At 41.0% G+C, this 21,260-nt stretch overlaps 1 protein-coding gene across 3 annotated transcripts in view; it reads right to left on the bottom strand.

Annotated features, from left to right (window-relative positions):
• ccdc28a (coiled-coil domain containing 28A) overlaps positions 1-21,260 on the bottom strand; it is a 29,177-nt gene that overhangs the window by 5,279 nt on the left and 2,638 nt on the right. For 2 of the 3 annotated variants that reach the window (XM_068045517.1, XM_068045518.1), the window contains exons 2-5: positions 13,929-14,110; positions 1,747-1,910; positions 822-976; positions 53-170 (exon numbers count right to left, since the gene is read on the bottom strand). In XM_068045517.1, coding sequence (XP_067901618.1) covers positions 53-170; positions 822-976; positions 1,747-1,910; positions 13,929-14,080 — 589 coding nt within the window. In that variant the 5' untranslated portion in view covers positions 14,081-14,110. The remainder of the gene's footprint in view (positions 1-52; positions 171-821; positions 977-1,746; positions 1,911-13,928; positions 14,111-21,260) is intronic. The other variant, XM_068045519.1, reaches the window with a different exon arrangement.

Here is a 21,260-nt window from a genome sequence, read left to right as displayed (position 1 = left end):
CCTGACTGGCTAAACACTGCAAAAGTCACTGATGAGAGCAGAAATGTGATACCTTCAGTGCATGCAAGAGGGACCAGGTTATTTTCCAGTGCTGTCTGAGCACAGGTGGGTATCTCAAAGCTCACAGACCACAAACATGGTTGTGGGTGAGACAGTAGCTGAAAGTATAACTGAAAAACAATGGAAGTATGTCTTTTTATAAAAATTCATTATATGAGCATAGGCATCTCTGGCAAGGCTGGCATTTTTTGCCCACTTCTAGTTGTCCTGAGAAGGTGGCAGTGGTGGTGAGCCACCTTCTTCAACTACTGCATTGTTAACAGTTTGATACAAGTGAGTAGTTTGCTAGGACACTTCAGAGGGCTGTTAAGAGTCAACCACATTGGTGTGCGACAGGAGTCACATGTACGTCCAGACCCAATCAGGATGGGATGTTGCTTTCCCTAAAAGCGAACCAGTTGGGTAATTGTCTGTACTGTACTAGGAAAATTGTGGGAAGTGGATCAAATGAACAAGTCAGCTCCAGCAGGGGTCACTGGATGGTGTATAGGGAAAGAACCTTGCGAGAGTCACCCCCTTCCCTAATCCAAGGACACCGAGGCCAACTGCAGCAATCCAACTGCTGGGATCTACTAGCTTAATCAAACCTGGGACCTTCCAGTGTCTGTGGTTCAGCTGCTCACTGGATCAATCATCTAAGCCACCAGCACACTGCTGCAGCAAGAGCTTTCTTTTTAAAATTCATTTCATCCCACTCCACTCTACTGCTTGACCCCAACTTTACAAACCTAGCAGAGTTGGCCGCTTTGAATGGGACTTACATTTGTTAGCAATTTGTCCAGGTTCGTATCCCGAGCTACATTCCTCTGTTCCTCCACTGGCTCGTCGAGGTCACTGTAAAGGTCAAAGTGAAGGCGAGCTAGCTTCTCCTGCATCTCACGCACGTGTTCCATTTGTTCGATGGAACATTCGTTGCCTGTGACAATAGAGTAAACAAATAAGCCCCCCCAAAAGTTAGAGAGGAGGAATGCAAAGATTAGACAAACAGAAACATTGGAAGATGGGATGGGGAGTGGGGCCAAATCAATTATGTGAATGGTGAACAAGAGTGTGATCCCAGCACCAATCCCTGTGGAACACCACTTCCCACCTTTTGCCAGTCTCTACCTTTAACCCCTCTCTGTCTTGTAATCACTTTTTCCCCATTCATTTTGCTACTTATCCCCTGACTCCATGTGCTCTGACCTTAGTCAGGAGTCTACTATGCAGTACCATATTGAAGACCTTTAGAAAATCTAAGTATATTACATCTGCTGTTTCTGCACAGCACCTGTACTTTCAGGATTCATCCAGAGACCTAGCTGGAAAATTTGTGTTTGTACATGTGACTCACCAGCAAACAGTCTACTGCCATTAACAGTCAAGATACCCAGATGAAGGATGGACACTTGAGTGTACCAGGAGCCATACTCTGATACAAACCAAAACTACCAGGAGAGTGTGGGCAGGATGGGGGGAGAAATCTCCACAAAGATAGGGTGGGGTATGTTGGATGCACTACTGCATACACATGAAATTTTATGATCAGTTTTAGGCAGCTTCCAGCCGGGTTCTTGCTGAATAGAGTTTAGCTCCACTTGAAGTCAATAGCTTCCAGTGCCAAGAAAAAGCCAAGTAAAACCAAGTTGTGAAACCTACTTTGCGCTTTGAGGAAGAATCTTATAACACACAAAAAGATCCTTTTACCAAACGCTTGAAGCTTTCCAGAGTGGAAGTCGGTTAGAAGGCTAAGCAATCCACTCTCCATCTCTTTCACATCGGATACATCAGTGAGGAAGGAATGCTGAATAGGGGCCGACTGTGTGCTCTTCCCAGCTAAACTCTGTGGTTTGGGCTTCTCTTTAACTACCCTATGGATAAAAGAGGGAAAGAGAATGAAAAGCAGATTGAGCATGGATTAAAATGTACAATTCTTAATAGTGGAAAACTAGGGCTGCACGGTCCAGAGCAACAAATTGGGACGTCAGCTCGAATCCTCCACTTTGAGGTCCCAGTTTCAGGCCTGCTGCTAGTGTGAAAGTTGTAGATATACAAACATATGAAAAAAGACAGAAAAATGTTTCTTCATTGCCTCTGAATCCTTTCGGTCACTTTAAACCTGTAACCTCTGGAAACAGTTTGTTCTTATTTATCAAAACTGTCCATGATTTTGAACAACTCTACTAAATATCTTCTAAAATTCATTGCTCCAAGGCCAACAACCTAAACTTCTCCAGTCTCTCCTAATAAGCGAAGTCCCTCATCCCTGGTATCATTCCAGTAAATCATTTCTGCACCCTCTCCAAGGCCTTGACATCTTTCCTAAAGTATGGTGCTCAGAAGTAAACGCAATACTTTAACTGAGCCTAGCCAATGTTTTAGAAAGGTTCAGTATAACTTCCTTACTTTTGTACTGTAGTAATAAAGCCACAGATCCCATATGCTTTTTAAACAGCTTTCTCAACTTGTCCTGCCACCTAAAGACTTGTGTAGATATACCCCCCGGTCTCTCTATTCCTGTAATCTCTTCAAAATCACACCATTTAGTTCGTATTGCCTCTCCTCATTTTTGCTAATATACTATCACTTCACACTCCACTAAATTTCATCTCCACATGTCTGCTCATTTCATCAGTCTCTCTTTCTATCCTCCTCACTGTTTACTACATCGGAGTTTTGTGTCATCTGCATACTTTGAAGTTATGTCCTGTATATTGTTACAACCGAGGTAGGAGGAGTACACTGTTAATTCAGTCCCACTTCTCCACAGGTCACAACATATAAATAAATTTTCCCACTTACCAAAACAGCCAATTAGATACTCTATTTGCCCCCAGAATAAAGCACACCAACCAGGTTTCTTTAATGAACAAAATTATCCATTTATTATAAACCAAGTCTTAACCAATAATGGAGCAAATATATACGCGAATTGAAATATTAAGACCCTGTATTATTACCCTAACCCTCACGCACATACATCCAAAAACTGGTTAACCGGGGGGAAAAAAAGGGTTTTTGTTTACAGCTGTTACAAAGAAATAGAAGGAATAATTTAAAAAAAAGTATACTGAATATGTTTTGGCGAGGTGACCCAAGTCAAATAGGGCTGCCACTAGGAACCTTTCCAGGTGATGTTGATGAACAGTCTGTTTTGATAGGCAAAGAAATTTAACTACAGAAGGCTTCACATAAGTCTTCCATCAGGTGTGCAGCAACAGAGGTTTCAGTCCTCACACATTCGATGCAAAGTCCTTTTTTAAAGATGCAAGGTTTCTGCAACCATTCAGGATGTCTTCAAAGTACAGGAGGCAAGAATACAACTTCATACAGGCTTTTGTTTTTCAATAGCAGGGATTCTTCAAAGAGAGGTGACTGTGATCTGTTTTTTCTTCTGATCTCCTAGCAGGTCTATATCAAATTCCAACTGCCTCCCTTAGTCCAAAAAACAGCTGACTTTTAACAGTTCAAAATGAAACCAAACTTCTTCCCAAGGAACTCCCATGGTAATCATAAATTCTGCCTTGTCACAAGAAAAAAAAGCTCAAGTCAAACCCCCTGTTATATTTACCTGAAATCACATGCTTTCCAACAAAAACTTGTTTACTGGTCAACCTTCCTTTTTTTAAAAAAACACCCAAAGGCCAGCCTCTTCAGTTTAAAAATATAGATTCCAAGTTTTAACAAAAATATATGGAAACTCTCGTAACAATATCCAAGTTCAGGTCATTAATATTTATCAAAAAACGCAGTGGACCTAAAACCAAACCCTGGGGACCACCACTGTATACATCTCTCCAGCCTGAAAAGCAACTGTTTACCACTACTCTCTGCTTTCTGTCCCTTAGCCAATTTTGTATCCACACTGCCACAATTTTGCTAACAAGTCTATTATGTGGTACCGTGTCAAAAACCTTTTGAAAGTCCAGATACACATCAACTCCACTACCTTTCCGTTATTTCAAAGAACTCCAAGTTGGTCAAACACGATTTCCCTTTAACAAACACATGCAGACTTTAATTTTGCCCTGGATTATTGTCTCTAAAAAGTTCTCAACCACCAATATTAGGCTGACTGCGCAAGTACAATGTTTCTTTTCTTTTTCGCCTCCTTATCTCGAGAGACAATGGATACTGCACTTAAAAAATGTAATTCATTGGTTGTGAAATACCTTGATGCAAAGGGGCTATTTGGAAAATAAATAGTTTGATAAGGAGTAGCCCAGTATTCATGTAACACAATTTGTTATGCTGCTAAGGGGCTTTCCCCATTAAGGCCACAAGGCATAATTGCCCTGAGGTCAATTAAAGGTTACTTAAGTCTTGGGACATCTATACTGCCGAGGTAAATTATAAGATATTTTCTGTTGGGAAGTTTTGATGTTGATTGACCTCCCGATTGCTTTTTTTTGGTGTAACATGGAAACTTGCAAATGTGAAAAACATATTTCCAAACTTGTATACAGAATATAAAACTCTAGAGAAACACAACTGTTGAGTTAAAGCAAAATTTATAGTGAATCTAAAACCTTAAAATACTTTCTCTCTCAAACTTGATTTAAGTCCTTATTTATTTACAGTGCTGCCTCCCGAATATATAACAAAAATCGGGCACAAGTGCAACTCTACAGCCACCCATAGTGGTCAAAAGCATTTTAAATACAAGATTCCAAATTTACCTCAAATATATTGAAGAAAATACATTTCGCTCCTCTTCAGATGATGGGGACTTGTGTGCAGATGTAATCCAACAAGGTTGGCACTTTTGACCAATAGACTAGCAAGTACCGGAGGTATTCACAAGTGAGCCTGACCCTATGTAGAGCTGCAGTAACTGAACAGTTAATGAAGGACCGCACCCGATTTCTCCCCTCATCTAGCTGGTGAGAGAATGTTAATTGTAGCGGCCTAATAAGACTGAGATCAGCTCATTTAAACATAGCTCAAAGAATAAATTTGGGACCTTCCTGGTTTGCATGTCTCATTGCAACACCACAGGTATATTTTTACCCAATGAGATGTTGCGGGCTGGGCTGCAGCACTGTTTTCATACAAAGAACTGCAATCAAGAATGTTATAAAACTTGGACAAACATTAATGAATCCTGTAGCAATGAAATCACTTATAAAACTTTTCTTGCTGTACTTCAGAGAGAGCAGCAATTATCAATTTACCCCACATTTACACACAAATACCCAATGCACAATGCAAGCTCAGTGTTTAAATCCAATCCTGCTGGTTTCCGTGGAGTCGCCCTGCTGTGTAAAAGATAGGGGGTGGAATAGCTACTTGCCATGGTTCCACATCCAGCTTCTTGAATCACTTACCACCAATGACCTGTGATAACAAGTGGAAGAGAAATCGTATGATGAAAGTGATCTCTGGACTCGCGGATTAAACCGCAACTTGATACAGGATAGAGACACGCCTGTTGGCAAGATGAGGGTTAACAAAACAGGAGGCAATAGCTGAGAAGGGAGAGACTGGGGTTTAGGCAACAGCCAAAGAGGAATGGTGGGGATTCAGGTTAAATACAATTGGCACAATGCAGACTCCAACACTAACTCTGAAGTGGAATGAAATTTGGGAGGAGAGTGTTGTATAAAGTGAGCTGACACTTTGAGCTGGATAGTCATTCCTTAATGGACAGCAATGAAGAAATACTCTGGCAGGTAATACAATTCAAAGCCAGTAACAGATGCTGCCCTTAGCACCAACTTAATTCAAGATAAAGCACCACTGTTCTTCCCATGTGTGTGTTGTGAACAAAATAGGACAAGAGAGTGTGCAACAGAACCCAAACCTCCTGCATAGTATCATAGCCCCTCTTGTGTAAAGTGGTATTCAAATGTTTAGTCTGAGGCGGAACTCATGGTATTGACAATCAAACAAACAGCTTTACAGATCAGTCCCTGCTAGTTTTTGGACTGCATTGGACATAACACCGACATTCCAGTGGCAGTAGGGTTAGTAGCCAGAGGACAGAGATTTAAGGCAAAAGAACCAGATGCAATATGAGGAAACTTTTTTTTTACATAATTAGTTGCTGTGATTACGAATGGGCTGCCTGAAAGGGTAGTGAAAGCAGACTTAATAGTAACATTCAAAGAAAATTTGATAAACATTTGAAGAAAAAGAAATTACAGGTTTATGGGGAAAGAGCAGGGGAGTGAATGGAATAGCCCTACCAAAGGGCCAGCACCAGCATGATGGACCAAATAGGGTCCTTCTGTGCTGCATCATTCTGTGTTATATCCAAGTCCCTATTGAAAGTTACTATTGAAACGGCTTTCCCCGAGCTTCAGGTAATGCATTCCAGAAAGAAACAAGTTACTGCATAAAGAAACTTTCTTCCAATCTCATCCCTGGTTCTTTTGCCAATTACTGTAAATCTATGCCCTCTGGTTACTGACACTCCTGCCAGCGTGAACAGTTTCTCCTAATTTACTCTCATCAAAATCTCTCCTTAACCTTCTCTGTTTTGAGGAGAACAATCCATTCCTCTAGTCTCTCCATGTAACTGAAATCTCTCATTCCTGGTATCATTCTAGTAAATCTCTTCTACACACTCTCAAAGTCCCCGACAACCTTGACTTGCAGACCATCTTCCTCAGTCTCGCACACACAAGATCTCACCATTTCGCACATACTTCAGAGAAAGCAGCAGCCAGCACTACAACTAGAGGTTAGCTCAGTAAGGTGGAGCTATTAAGTTTTAGAATTCAAAGTAATCTTCATCAAATCGGGCCACCATTTCCACAGCAAACGTGAGAACCGTCAACCTGCCACTGTTCCGGTTTCTGTCCCTTTTCAGGGCTCCTTAAACTCTGGCGTCATTCCTTTTCCATCACTCCCTTCTCCAATTTTCTCCCCCGTTTTCCTGGAGGTGCTGGGTCATGGTTGGGTATAATTCCATAAGTGCCAGCTGAACTAACACCTAGCCCAACTTCTCATCCTTCACATGTGATCCTGGACAATACGTGTCAATCAAACTATCACAGCCAAGACCACACAAGTTTGCTTCCAAAAAAATTTGCTTTCCTTTCCCAGCAGGAGTAGATAAAGCTTCAAGTTGATACAAAAGAGAGGCTCTTAGTGAGAGAAGGATGAACAAATAGAGCCAGAAGTTGAGTAGTTAGTAGTGGTGGAGATTCAGGGATATAGAAGTGGTACTTGCAGACCCCCAACATCAATTCAGAAGCAGAAAGATTTTGAATTTGATTATGAGGGGATATTACATAAACTAGGCTCTTTGTGCCTCAAACATCAAAGGTTAAAGGCAATTTGTTGAAGATTTAAGGAATCAATAGGATAGAGAAAAACTTTTTCCACTGTTGGGGGAGCCTAGAACTAGGGACATGATCTTAAAATCAGAGCCAGGCCATTCAGCAGAGAAGTTAAGAAACACTTCTTCACACAAAGGGCAGCAGAAGTGTGGAAATCACTCCCACAAAAAGATGTAGATGCTAGCTCAATTAGTAACTTTATATCTGTGATCAATAAGATTTTTGTTAGTGAAGAATATTAAGGAATATTGACCCAGATAAAAGGTGGAAAGCACATGATGCAGCTCAACCATGATCGATTTGAAGAGCTGAACAAGCTCAAGGGGCTGAATAGCCTGCTCTTGTTCCTAATTTGGGAGGAGGGCATTGTACAAATGAGCTCTTTTAGAGGAATGCTTAGTCCCTGTGGAAAAGAAGAAATATTCTTGCAGTTAGTACCAGATTGCTTGCAATAGTTCAAAGCCAGCACAGGGTGCTGTTCTGTTGCTAAAATCATAACTCCATAACCACAAACCTACCAACAGTCAGTGAGTTTAGTATATATCCCAATGTAAATCTGGAACCTCATACTGTATGACAACTACCACACAGGGAAGTGCTCTGAGCTATTCACTCAGATTTCCATTGCTTGGCTTGCTCCCACATAGCAGAAATGCTCAGCTAACGCCTTTCAGTTCCACAGTCTGATATTTTGGAGATGGAACAACTAATGACACAATGGCCCATAATGTTGCCACAATGAATACTGATGCCCCAGAAGACCTATATCATGGACACAACTTACTAAGAGTTAGGGAGTAGGGTTTATGGAGATATAGGAATTGTTAGCACTGGGCTCTATGCAAAATCTTGAGCTGACAGCTGTGCAGTTAAACTATGTTACCTGCAGAAACCGCATACATCAACTCCCATTGTTACTAACTATATCCTTCTCGTCAGATGCTCTCAACAGAACCTAGTCTCTAAAATAATGACTGAAATATCCCCATTTCAGATAAATTATAAACTTTCATTGCCACAAGCTATCACAACACCAGTCAACTCCATCTACCCAGCATTTACCACAGGAACTGTATAGTTTCCACAATCTTGTAAATATAGGAAAGATTTGGTTTTCTAGATCTCTTTGCACTGTATTACAGCAGGATTCCATTTTACCTTGGTAAATCCTTCTGTACTCTGTGTAGAATGTGCTTTCCGCTTTTCTTAATCCGCAGCAGCTCCAAGTCAGGCTGACAGTTTAATGAAATTTGAGTTTATTTATGAATTGTATCAAGATTCTCAACTATCAGATCTTGTGATGTCACTCACTGATGACTTAACCTTTTTGTGAACTCTGACCTTAGAATTTGAAGGAAAGAACAAGCCACGAGTTTTCTCCCCTATATAAAGTTACTCATCATTCGAGGGAATTTACAACCTCCAGACTCAGCATTGATTTTAACAACTTCAGGTCATACTCACTGCTCCTGTTTTTTCCAGACAGCAGATGCTGGTACTGGTTCTTCTGATGCCATTCGCAACTCAAGACCTATTTTTGTTTTTTTATTTGTCCCATTTCTGCCCCTATTCCCTTGTACCATCATCCCTTTTGCCATTTAATCACTCTTGCTTTCCAGCCCATTACAGATCTTCTCTTTTGTTCTTTCCCCCCCTTCCCTTATACTTGCTTAAAGAGTGTTAAATCATTAATTTCTTCCAGTTCTGACGAAAGGTTACAGGCCCGAAAAGTTAATTCTGTTCCCCTCTCCGTGGATGCTGGCTGACCTGAGGAGTATTTCCAACATTTTCTGTTTTTATTTCAGATTTCCAGCACCCGCAGTATTTTGCTTTTTAAGGTTACTCTCCTGCCTATTACAACAGTATTATCGCAATAATAATGCTCGGAATGCTAGACTTTTATAGCTCGTTACAACACCCGAAATCAAGCATCCAACATGTGTACAGTTACACAATCTCAACCACAATTTACCCAAATGATCAGCTTTCACAGATTTTCCAACAAGAGGTGGAGCAGGGGAAAGAAAGCAGGAGCAGGAAGAAATTACAGCTCAGTCTGATCCTCCCTTCACTCAACGCCCACTGACACAACTTTCAGCTGCTAATGATCAAGGGCAGGAGCACTGGTCGAACTTCCTCACCAACTGTACCTGGGGAAATTGAGGCCAATTGCACTGCCCCTTCTATCATGCGGGGTGAAGCTTGTTAGCTCAGGTTAGATGGGGGGAAAAAAAAAAAATCAGGAACGCTGACTCCCAAATCATCTAACTTGGCATAAGGCAGTGGGGAAATCTGGAAACGGGTTGATTCTGGTCAGTAGCAAACCAGGCATTGCACTTACCCACCGAGCCTTCAAGGAAACTCCACAGACAGCGAATTAAAGGACGAGGCAGAACCCAGATGAATATCCCTTCTTCTGGCAAAAACCACTTTGACATTCATAGGATTTTTGGTGTTTATTTTTGATTATTTGCAATGCCTGTCGTGGACACTTTGCAATTGCACCAGATTTGTTGGTTTATTTTTCTTTCTGAAAAAAGCAAACTGAGTGAAAACTGGAATTAACCTCACACTCTTAGGAGCTGAAGAGCAGTGAGCATGGAGCAGGCACACAAGAGCAGTGGGCCAGGGAGCAAGACTGAAATAACACACAAGAATTCAGTACAGCAGCAAAGAGAGGGCTGGGAGCAAACTTTAAAACAATGCACCAGGACTTGGGGAGGGGGTGGGGGTGGGAGAAGTTGATGTTAACGATTAAACAAAACATACAATGTTTTCTATGGAAGGGGTAGCATTAACTGGAGAACTGGAAAACTTAATCTAATATTAATAGTAATAATAATGATCAAACATGGCTAAAATGAGTATTTTCAAGCTCAATGAGCTGTTCTCAAGAGGCCAAGATATGCTGTTAAGATCTCCAGCATACTGAATCCTAGTTGATCACGGAGATAAGCTGCCCACAACAGGCAACAGTGTTAAATACAGACAGATTTAAAAAGGGAGATGAGCAAAGACAGGACCAGGCCAGCTGGGAAGCAACACAAATAGCTGACTGGCATGAAGTGCAATCACTTGGTCGAGGCACAAGAGAAAACTATATCCAAGCAAAAATCAGAATAAAGTAAAAATGTTACAGAAGTGAAATAAAGCTCCTCATTTTTAACCAATGCCAGAGAAAATTTTCACTCTGCTTGACCTACCCATCTGTCAGTCATAATAGATCACAATGCAAATAAACACTTTTTTATTATAAAATGGACAAGATTGACATTGATTTTTTAGGGTTGTCCAAAGCAGATTAAACATTACATAAAGACCTAAAACGACCTTTCTCTGAAGCTGTGCCTTTAGTAAACAGGCTAAAGGGCATCAGTACTGTGGGAAACGAGCAGTGAGCTACAGCACTGATATCTTACCACGAGAGGGAGAATGGCTAATTGGAGCCACCTGTCTGCTGGGCTGCTTCCAGCACCTAAAGCTGGCAATGAATAATCGTCTTTCTAAATTTAAATGATCCAATCAGTGGACTGTATTAGTGATTCTCGCATTTTGATTGCACTATATAAGATATACAACTCGAACTGGAAAGTTCCTCCTCCTCTGACCTCCACACACAATGAACAAGATAAGATCCTCAACCCAAGTTACTATAAGAATTTTTATTTTTAAATACTTAAAGTTAGAACTTTCAAAGGATTTAAAATGCACCATTTGCACTTATACTGCTGAATGCTTGACAGTCCCTGTGCTCAGTGGATGTCAATGGGTTGAATCTCACTCATGCTCCTCTATAAATCCATTCCACCCAAACAATTATCCAGTGGAACAGTTCATTTATTAAAAAACAATGAGATCACAGATTGCAAATGTGGATTCAATATTTTCATAGAATGAAACAGCACAACAGGAGGCCATTCGATCCATTATGCCCCTGCTGGCTCTTTGAAAGAGCTACTCAATTTGTCCCACTCTCCTTGTTTTTACTCCTATAGCCCTGTAAATGTTTCCCCTTCAAGTATTTAACCAATTTCCTTTTGAAAGTTACTACTGAATCTGCCTACACTGCTTTTTCAGACAGTGGATTCCAGATCATAACAACTCACTCTGTAAAAAAAGAAAGAAAATTCTCATCTCCCTCTGGTTTTTTGGCTAACTACCTTAAATCTACGTCCTCTAGCTACCGGCACTCCTGTCACTGGAAACAGCTCCTCCTTATTTAATCTATCAAAACCTTTCATGAATATGGCATTGAATAAGGATTTTAATTAGTTAAAAGACTAGTTGAATTTTTGTTTTGCAAACAGTACCACAGATTAAGTGACTTCAGCTCAGGGCATTACAATCGCCGTGAGCATCTGTCACTGAAAAGATTGTGTGTTGGGTAAAAACTACTTGCATTTATGTAGAGCCTTTAATGCAGAAAAGCATCCAAAACACTTCACAAAGGCTTTACCAGACTCTAAAAGGGATGCCAATTCAAACGAGAGGTGACCAAGAGCTAGATCAAAGAGATGGGTTTAAAGGGAGGTCTTACATAAAAAGAGGGAGATGAAGAGGTAGAAGGGTTTAAAGAAGGAAGGCACAGCCCCCAATGGTGGGGTGAAGGAAGGAAGGGATAAACAAGAAGTCAGAGGAAATGAGATCTAGGAGGGGTATAGGGCTGGAGTAGGTTACAGAGCTAGGGAAGGTTGAAACTATGAAGGATTTAAATATGAGTAGGATCAGGCTTGTGATACATTCAATATTCAAATATCCACCCAACATCTATGATCTTGGTTCATCTGACCAAGCAGGGGAGGTGAAATGCGCTTAAGCCTATCTCATTAGAACGCACGCAGGAAACAGATTTGCCTATGGAGCAAAGATGCAGATCAGCCAGGATCCAACTGAATGGCAGAACATACTTGAAGGGCTGAATGGCCTATTCTTATTCCTATGTTCTCCCACTACTTCTCTTAACCTCACTATATAAAAAAAAAAAAATCAGAAACACCAAACATAGGAAATCACAAAACAAATCTATGCTACTGGGAAACCTATAAATGGTGCACTTCTCAATGCAAAGTGCACCATGTGATGTACGGAACTGAGATAAGATATCCTAACACCGTCAGTGCTGTCACTGGGTTCAATGTATTGATACCAATGTTAGAAAATCCATGTGATCCAATTAGATCGTTACATGGAATTTCTCTACCATTCACGACCGATAAGTCATCACTAGCTCTTCAATAGCAATGTTGTACAACTGAAACTACTGTGGCTAGACATAGAACAGTTCAGACGGACAAAGTACTGCTGTGGTACAGTTCAGGTGGAGACAGCACAAAAATTCCACACACCCACAATCAGGCTTCATTCAAATCCTGATGACAGCCCAAAACTGCAACTGATGTTAGAGATACTGTTGTTCATTTAAATAAAAATAAGCCCAATCCGCATTCCTCCAGCTTTCGTTGGAACACTTCCAAATCCATGCTGCTTGGCCACATTTTTTTGTCAGAAGCTCAAAGTGTGCAATTCGGTCAGTCCATTAGCTTCTGGAACTCTCTCTCATGCTGTATAGGCAGTGGGTATTTATAAAGAAAAAGTACATTGAAAAGAGCAACAGCCATAGATTTTTCCAATGCTGTAAACTAAACAGTTTACATTACTAAAAGCTTGTTGAGACCAGCCTACAAGATTCGATGCCATAGCGAGTTAGAAAATTGTATCTTTCCATCTGGGATTTGGCTTCTAATCAAGCCAGATTGATACCATGGTCAGCGGTGTGTGTTGAAATTAGTTTGAGCTTTCTCTGTCCAATTTCTATCTTACACAAAATTGCCTGTGACTGAGCACAAATTAGCAATCTCACTCATACCTTATTCACTCCCTTGCTCCTCTATGTGCCCTTCCCAATGTTTGCATATCCCTTGTGTAAGGAGATCACCAGACTCTACGCTCAAGTATGACCAGACCAGTGTATTGTACAGCCTCAGCAAAACCTGCATTGCCACTGTTAGGGTTATATATCCTCATAACTTCTTTCAAAGTGAGCACCTGTTAATAGCAAAGGTTTTTATAAACTGCTTCCAACACTGGTGCAGTAAGGAGAGCTCTTCTGAAATGATTGTACAGTAAAGGGCACTTTAACCGGATTTGACTCGTTATACCTCATCTGGGAATTTTTGATGTTTAAAATTGGGGAAAAAATATTTCATTGCCCCTCACTCACCTTGATGAGGAACAACATATATAAAATTAAAATATAAAGACAGACCAAAATATTACTTTTGATAGCATATTCTTCAGCAACAGCTAGAAAATTTTACTACGTATAAGTGAAGTGAATGTATAGGATTAAAATGCAACGAGTTCACTAACATCATTTAGGGAAGGAAATCTATCATCTTTACCTGGCCTGGCCTACGTGTGATTCCAGTCCCACACCAATGTAGCTCACTCTTGAACTGCTTCTGACGCAGTTAGAGAGCTAATTGTTACAGGAGATGGCCCACCACCAGCACCATCTCAAGGGCAACTAGGGATAGGTAATAAATGTCAGCCTTACCAGTGATGCCCATATCTGAGAATAAATAACAAAAAAATGCATTATACCTTTTCAGCTTTTGTTTTGGAGCAGCTGTTTGTGAGCCACTATTCAAGCCCACACTCTTACTGGGTACTGTGTTTTTCTTGTTGCTTACTGGAGGAATATGCTGATTTGTAGAGGTCTTGGGGCTCCTGCGCTTCAGTTTCTTTTCCTCCATTCTGTCTGCTATTCAGAAGGCAAAGTCTGTCTGCAGGAAGACAATTTAAATAAATGTTAAAAAGGCCTAAAAATATCTAGGTACCAGCTGTTATCCAAGCTGCATTTTCCACTAATAACTGACACAAATTAAGCTTGTGGAGAATGCATAGCTAGCATTGATCCACAGGGGAAGACTAAAAATAAATAGGAACAAAGTTTTTGTTTTTGCAATTGTCAGTGGCAATTTTAACACAAGGACAAGGATTAAAATATTGGCAGTGTGCAAATTGGCTACCACATTTGTCTGCCAGCTGTGGCTCAGTTGGTAGCATTCTCGGTGGAGTCAGAGGGCTGTGGAGTCCAAGTCCCACTCCAGGACTTGAGCACAAAAATCTAGGCTGATACTCCAGTGCAGTACTGAGGGAGTGCTGACTCAGAAGTGCCATCTTTTGGATGAGACATTAAACTGAAGCCCCGCCTGTCTTTTCAGACAAGATCCCATGGCACTATTTCGAAGAGGAGCAGGGAAGTTCTCCCTGGTATCCTGTCCAAATTTAATCCCTCAATCAACATCACCAAAAACAGATTATTTGGCCATTATCACATTGCCATTGTGGGATCTTGCTGTGCACAAATTGGTATTTCCTACATTATAACAGTAATGACACTTTGAAAATACTTTATTGGCTGTAAAACGCTTTGGGAAGTCCTGAAGTCGTAAAAGGTGCTATATAAATGCAAGTTCTTCTTTCTTTTACTGCAACAGTGATTACAATTCAAATGTACTTCATTGGATCTCAAACATTGAGATGTTTGAGGTCATGGAAAGTATAAAAAATTTACCTATCTTTCATTAAAAGCTCCCAAGATATACACAGCTTGGGCGTGATCCATAAGCTTACATGGCTTCTTTGTGATATTCTACTGTTACTTTCTTTTCAGGTGTTAGAGAAACTTCCAGGTCTGTTTGTGAAGGAGCCACTGAGACTAGGATGCTTTGGTGGGGATTGTTTATTGCTTGCCACAGAGCTTACTTCTGCACTCCTAACACCCACAGCCAATGCTGGCTGGCTCTTTAAATATACACATTGAATACAATTAACCAATTAACACCCAATACCTGTTCACCCTATTATCTTGAACTACCAGGTATTATCATCCATTAGCAGAACTTCAGACCTTAACATCAGGAACCAAACAGACGTATACAATCTGTCCCCAAATCTGGCAGGCTTTACTTATTCACTTGCTTTTAGTTCTTCATTGTAAAGCACCAGAAACAGAAATAAGAACCAAAATTCGAATAAACGTAGAAGGCACACTGACGGTTTGAGAAAACCAAACCACAGCACTGTTACTGTTTCATTACTGAAATAATACACCATACATACATAATATATGCACACAACAGTTGGAAACTGTCTCTAAAAATGTGGAATATACTACCACAAGGTACATGAGGGGGAAAGGAATATTAGGTGAAATAGAATGGGAGGAGTCATGTGTGGAGCATAAACATCTAGATAGACTAGTTGGGCCAAATGGCCGGTTTCTGTGCTGTAAATTCAATGTAATTCTATACAAAAAGCCCATAATATTAATTCCCTGTTTGAAGGAAGTGAGCACATTGTTAATGTTGGCACACTGTCAAAGACCAATTACATCAATCACACTGCCACTGCTCCTCTGTTACATAGCAGGCCATTGTAAATTTGGAATGTCACTACTTTTAGTCCATTCCCTGACTTCTGCCTTCTCACACCCACCCACAAATATTTTCTTGATCTTGTACCAATGTTACTTTGTGACCAGTCGGCGAAGCTAGTCTGAATCAACTTTCACTCCATCGTGTCACCTACAATAGTTTAGCCTGGCACACACTTCTAACCCCATAGTCACTGTCTTTGCAGTGTTCAGTGAGCTCCTGGACAGGCTCGAAAGGAATAAGAAACATCAAGGTTTCTAAAGTGAATGATAATTCCTAAGACTGACGTCACCATAGTACATCCTCTCTACTTTGTCAAGGCTTTACACACTGTGGTGCAATAGATAACTGTTCCAATGCACTGTGCCCACACAGTGATAGATACTGACACTAGAACACATATTCTGTACTTTAGTTCCTAGATACTCTGTACATCATTCAAGGGCTTGTTCACATGTGAACCTTAACCAGTAAAATTAGTTAATCTTGTCCTCACTGTCCAGCAGGAATCACTCGATCACAATAACAAGTTGAGCTGACTTTTGCCCTCAAGCCCACTCAGGCTACAGAGGCTAGATGTGTCAGCTTCATTGCTAGCTAAGCTGAGATCAGTTAACTCAGCAAAAACCTGGCACCTTCCTGCTATATGGAAATCAGTATCACACGAGAAGGAAGGGTAATCAGAAACAACTGTTTCAGCTAGGGCTCTTTAGCCTTGAACAGTGATGTCTCAGAGCAGTTCTTTTAGAGCTGCGAGATAACAGGGTAGAAAAAGCAAATCCAAAAATACTTTTAGATAGGCCAAGATAAGATGCCGCAGGTTCAAGGTTGTGAAGGGAAAGTTTAAGACATATGTCAATCCCTTCAATCTCTGGTGTCCAAAAACATATGAATGAGTACACATATACAGTTCTCTAGGGTAGAGAATTCCAGAGATTCACAGCCCTCGTGTGAAGAAATTTCACCTCATCTCGGTCCTAGATGGCCGACCCCTTATCCCAAAATGTTTCGAAGTTGGCTGAGTGACAGGAAACAGACAGCAGTGGTGAATGGTTGTTTTTCGGACTGGAGGAAGGTATATAGTGGGTTTCCTCAGGGTTCTGTGTTAGGACCCCTGTTTTGCTTGACACATATTAATGACTTAGACTTGGGTGTACAGGGCACAATTTCAAAATTTGCAGATAACACAAAACTTGGAATTATTGCGAACCATGAAGAGGATAGTGATAAACTTCAAGAGGATGTAAACAGAATGGTGGAATGGGCAGACACGTGTAAGATGAAATGTAATGCAGAGAAATGTGAAATGATACATTTTGGCCTGGGGTTATATGTGCACAAATCACTGAAGGTGGCAGGGCAGGTTGAGAAAGTGATTAATAAAGATGACGGGATCCTGGGCTTTATAAATAGAGGCAGACAGTTCAAAAGGAAATAAATTATGGTGAACCTTCAGAAATGCTGCTTCAGTCTCAACAGGAGTAGTGTGTCGAATTCTAGGCTCCACACTTTAGGAAGGATATGAAGGCATCGGAGAAGACGCAGAAAAGATTTATGGGAATGGTTCCAGGGATGAAACACTTCAGTTACATGGATAAGTTGGAGAAGCTGGGGCTGTTCTCCTTGAGAAGAGAAGGTTGAGAGGAGACTTGACAGAGGTGTTCAAAATCATGAGGGGTCTGGAGAGATTAGTTAGGGAGAAACTGTTCCCATTGGTGGAAGAAACCAGACCAAAGGACACCGACTAAGATGATTGGCAAAAGAACCAGAGATGACAGGAGGAAAAACCTTTTTATGCAGTGAGTGGTTAGGATCTGGAATGCACTGCCTGAGAGTGTGGTGATTTCAAAAGGGATTTGGATGATTATCTGAATAGAGAAAATTTGCAGGGGCGATGGGGAAAGGACAGAAAAGTCAGACTAGCTACATTGCTCTTGCAAAGACCTGGCACAGAAGTCTCCTTCTGTCCTGTAACCAATGATTCTATGAAATATTTTATTTACAAGGAGGTGATCAACAGCTGGAAAGAATCTCCCAAGAAAGGTCTTTGTGGCCAAGATATTGACAATTTAAGCAGTTAAAAATCCAGAGCTCCTTGCCCTGTATGCCAGTTGATTAAAAATAAAGTTGAAAGAAATTCTAACCAAAACTTTAAAACATTAGGAAAAACTTACAGCTGCAGTCTTTTAACACTACAAATACAGACTCCTTCACACCAGAAAATGGGTAAATGAGGAATTAATCTACGTAACGTCAATTATTCAAATACAATATACTATGTAAAGCACTCCACCTAAGCAGAGTTAGAAAACTAGCTTGAATAAGGAGCCTAACAACTTATATTTATATAGCACCTTTAACATAAGACATCACAAGGCACTTTACAGGAACATTATAAAAACAAAGCTCGACACCGAGCCACAAAAGGCGATATTAGATGACCAAAAGCTTGGGAAAATAGGTAGGTTTTAAAGAGTGTCTTAAAGGAGGAAAGCAAGGTGGAAAGGCGTAGGGAGGGTATTCCAGAGCTTGGGGCCTAGGCAACTGAAGATATGGCCACCAACGGTGGTGCGATTAAAATCAGGGATGCACAAAAGGCCAGAATTAAAGCAGCGCAGATATCTTAGAGAGTTGTGGGGCTGGAGGAGATGAGAGAGACAGCAAGAGGTGAGGCCATGGAGGGATTTGAAAACAAGGATGAGAATTTTAAAATCAAAGATGTTGCTTGACCAGGAGCCAATGTAGGTCAACGAGTGCAGGAGTGATAGGGGAAATGGGACTTGGTGCAGGTTAAGACACAGGCATAGGAACATAGCAACATAGGAAATAGGAGCAGGAGTAGACCAGGAGGAGCAGGCCTGTCGAGCCTGCTCTACCATTCAAACAGATCACGGTTGATCATCTATCTCTACCCCATTTTTCCCCACTATCCCCATAATCCTGGATGTCATTAGTATCCAGAAATCTATCAATTTTGGTCTTGAACATGCTCAATTATTGAGCTTCCTGAGCCCTCTGGGGTAGAGAATTCCAAAGATTCACCACGCTCTGAGTAAAGAAATTCCTCATCTCAGTCTTAAATGGCCTGCCCCTTATTCTGAGAATATGTCTCCTAGTTCTACACTCACCAACCACAGGATACATCCTATCCATATATACCCTGTTGCCCTGTAAGAATTTTGTAAGTTTCAAGTCTCATTCTTCGAAACTCTAGAGAATACGGGCCCAGTTTCTGCAATCTCTCCTCATAAGACAATCACACCATCCCAGGAATTAGTCTGGTGACCCTCCGTTGCACTCCCTCTATGGCAAGTATTAGATCAGGAGACCAAAACGGTACACAATACTCTGGGTGCGGTCTCACTAAGGCACTATTCAAATGCAGCAAGACATCTTTACTCCTGTACTCAAATCCCTTTGCAATGAAGGCCAACACACCATTTGCCTTCCCAATTGCTTGCTGCACCTGCATACTAGCTTTTAGTGACTCATGAACAAGGACACCCAGGTCCCTTTGGACATTAACACTTCCCAACCTCTCACCATTTAAGGAATACTCTGCCTTTCTGTTTTTTTCCTACCAAAGTGGATCACATCACACTTATTCACATTATATTCCATCTGTCATCTTCTTTCCCATTCACTTAGCCTGTCCAAAGCCCCTTGAAGCCTCCTTGCATCCTCCTCACAACTTATATTCCCACCTAGTTTTGTAACATAAGCAAATTTGGAAATATTACATTTGGTCCCCACATCCAAATCATTTATATAGGTTGTGACAGCTGTCGCCCAAGTACTGATCCTTGCAGTACCCCACTAATCACAGCCTGCCACCCTGGGAATGACAAGGGCGGCACAGTGGCGCAGTGGTTAGCAACGCAGCCTCACAGCTCCAGCGACCCGGGTTCGGTTCTGGGTACAGAGTTTGCACGTTCTCCCTGTGACCGCGTGGGTTTCCACCGGGTGCTCCGGTTTCCTCCCACAACCAAAGACTTGCAGGTTGATAGGTAAATTGGCCATTGTAAATTGCCCCTAGTGTAGGTAGATGGTAGGAGAATTGAGGGAAGGTGGGGATGTGGTAGGGAATATGGGATTAATGTAGGATTAGTATAAATGGGTGGTTTATGGTCGGCACAGACTCGGTGGGCCGAAGGGGCTGTTTCAGTGCTGTATCTCTCTACGACCCGTTAACTCCAATCCCTGTTTTCTGTCTGTTAACCACTTATCAATCCATAGCACTAAGTTATCCCCAATCTCATTTGCTCTTTTTTTTTTAAATTAACTTCCTGTATGGGACATTATCAAAAACCTTCTGAAAGTCCAAATACACCACATCCACTGGTTCACCTTTATCTATGCTACAAGCAACATCCTCAAAAAACTCCAACAGGTTTGTCAAACATGATTTCCCTTTTATAAATCCATGTTGACTCTGCCCAATCATATCATTATTTTCTGTCTGGTTATCACATCCTTTATAATAGATTCTAACATTTTCTCTACTACTGACGTCAAACTAACAGGTCTGTAGTTTTCCGTTTTCTCTCTCGCTCCCTTCTTAAACAGTGGGGTTGCATTTGCTACTTTCCAGTCTGCAGGAACCCTTCCAGAATCTAAAAATTTGAAAGATAACCACCAATGCATCCACTATTTCTATAACCACCTCCTTCAATACCCTGGGATGTAGCTCATCTGGTCCAAGGGATCTATCAACTTTTAATCCAATTAATTTTTCGAGTACTACCTCTTTATTGATAATTTCTTTCAGTTCCTCATTTTTACAAGTCCCTTGGTTCCCTAATATTTCTGGGAGATTTTCTGCATCTTCCTCTGTGAAGACAGACACAAGTACTCGTTTAGTCTCTCCGCCAATTCCCCATTCTCTACCAAAATTCTCCTATCTCTGCATTTAATGGACCCATGTTTGCACTTGCCAATCTTTTCCTTTTCACATACCAAGAGAAGCTTTTACAGTACGCCTTTATGTTTCTTGCTAGCTTGCACTCATATTTTCTTTTCCCGTTAACAGTTTCTTGGTCCTCCTTTGTTGGATTCTAAATTGCTTCCAATCCTCAGGCTTACCACTTTTTCTGGCGTCCTTATATGCCACTTCCTATGATCTAATGCAATCTTTAACTTCTTTGGTTAGCCATGGTTGATTCATCTTTCCTTAGCCATGGTTAATTCATCTTTCCTGTTGGGTTTTTATGTCTTAAGAGGAGTGTATATTTGTTGTAGACCATATAATACGTCTTTAAATATTATCCATTGCCTGTCTACTGTCAAATCTTTTAATGTATTTTCCCAATCCACCATAGCCAACTTGCCCCTCACACCTTCATAGTTTCCTTTGTTCAGATTTAAGATCCTAGTTTCAGAATGAAATACATCCTTCAAACTTAATGTCAAATTTTATCATATTGTGGTCACTATTTCTTAATGGTCCTTCGACAATGGTGGGAGCTGATGAAATGCTTTATTACCTGCAATCGCT

This window comes from Heterodontus francisci, chromosome 13 (genome assembly GCF_036365525.1).
Source record: "Heterodontus francisci isolate sHetFra1 chromosome 13, sHetFra1.hap1, whole genome shotgun sequence".
In the NCBI taxonomy this organism is placed as follows: Eukaryota; Metazoa; Chordata; class Chondrichthyes; order Heterodontiformes; family Heterodontidae; genus Heterodontus; species Heterodontus francisci.
Note: the sequence above shows the minus strand (reverse complement) of the source record. Positions and strands in the feature narration are given on the sequence as shown.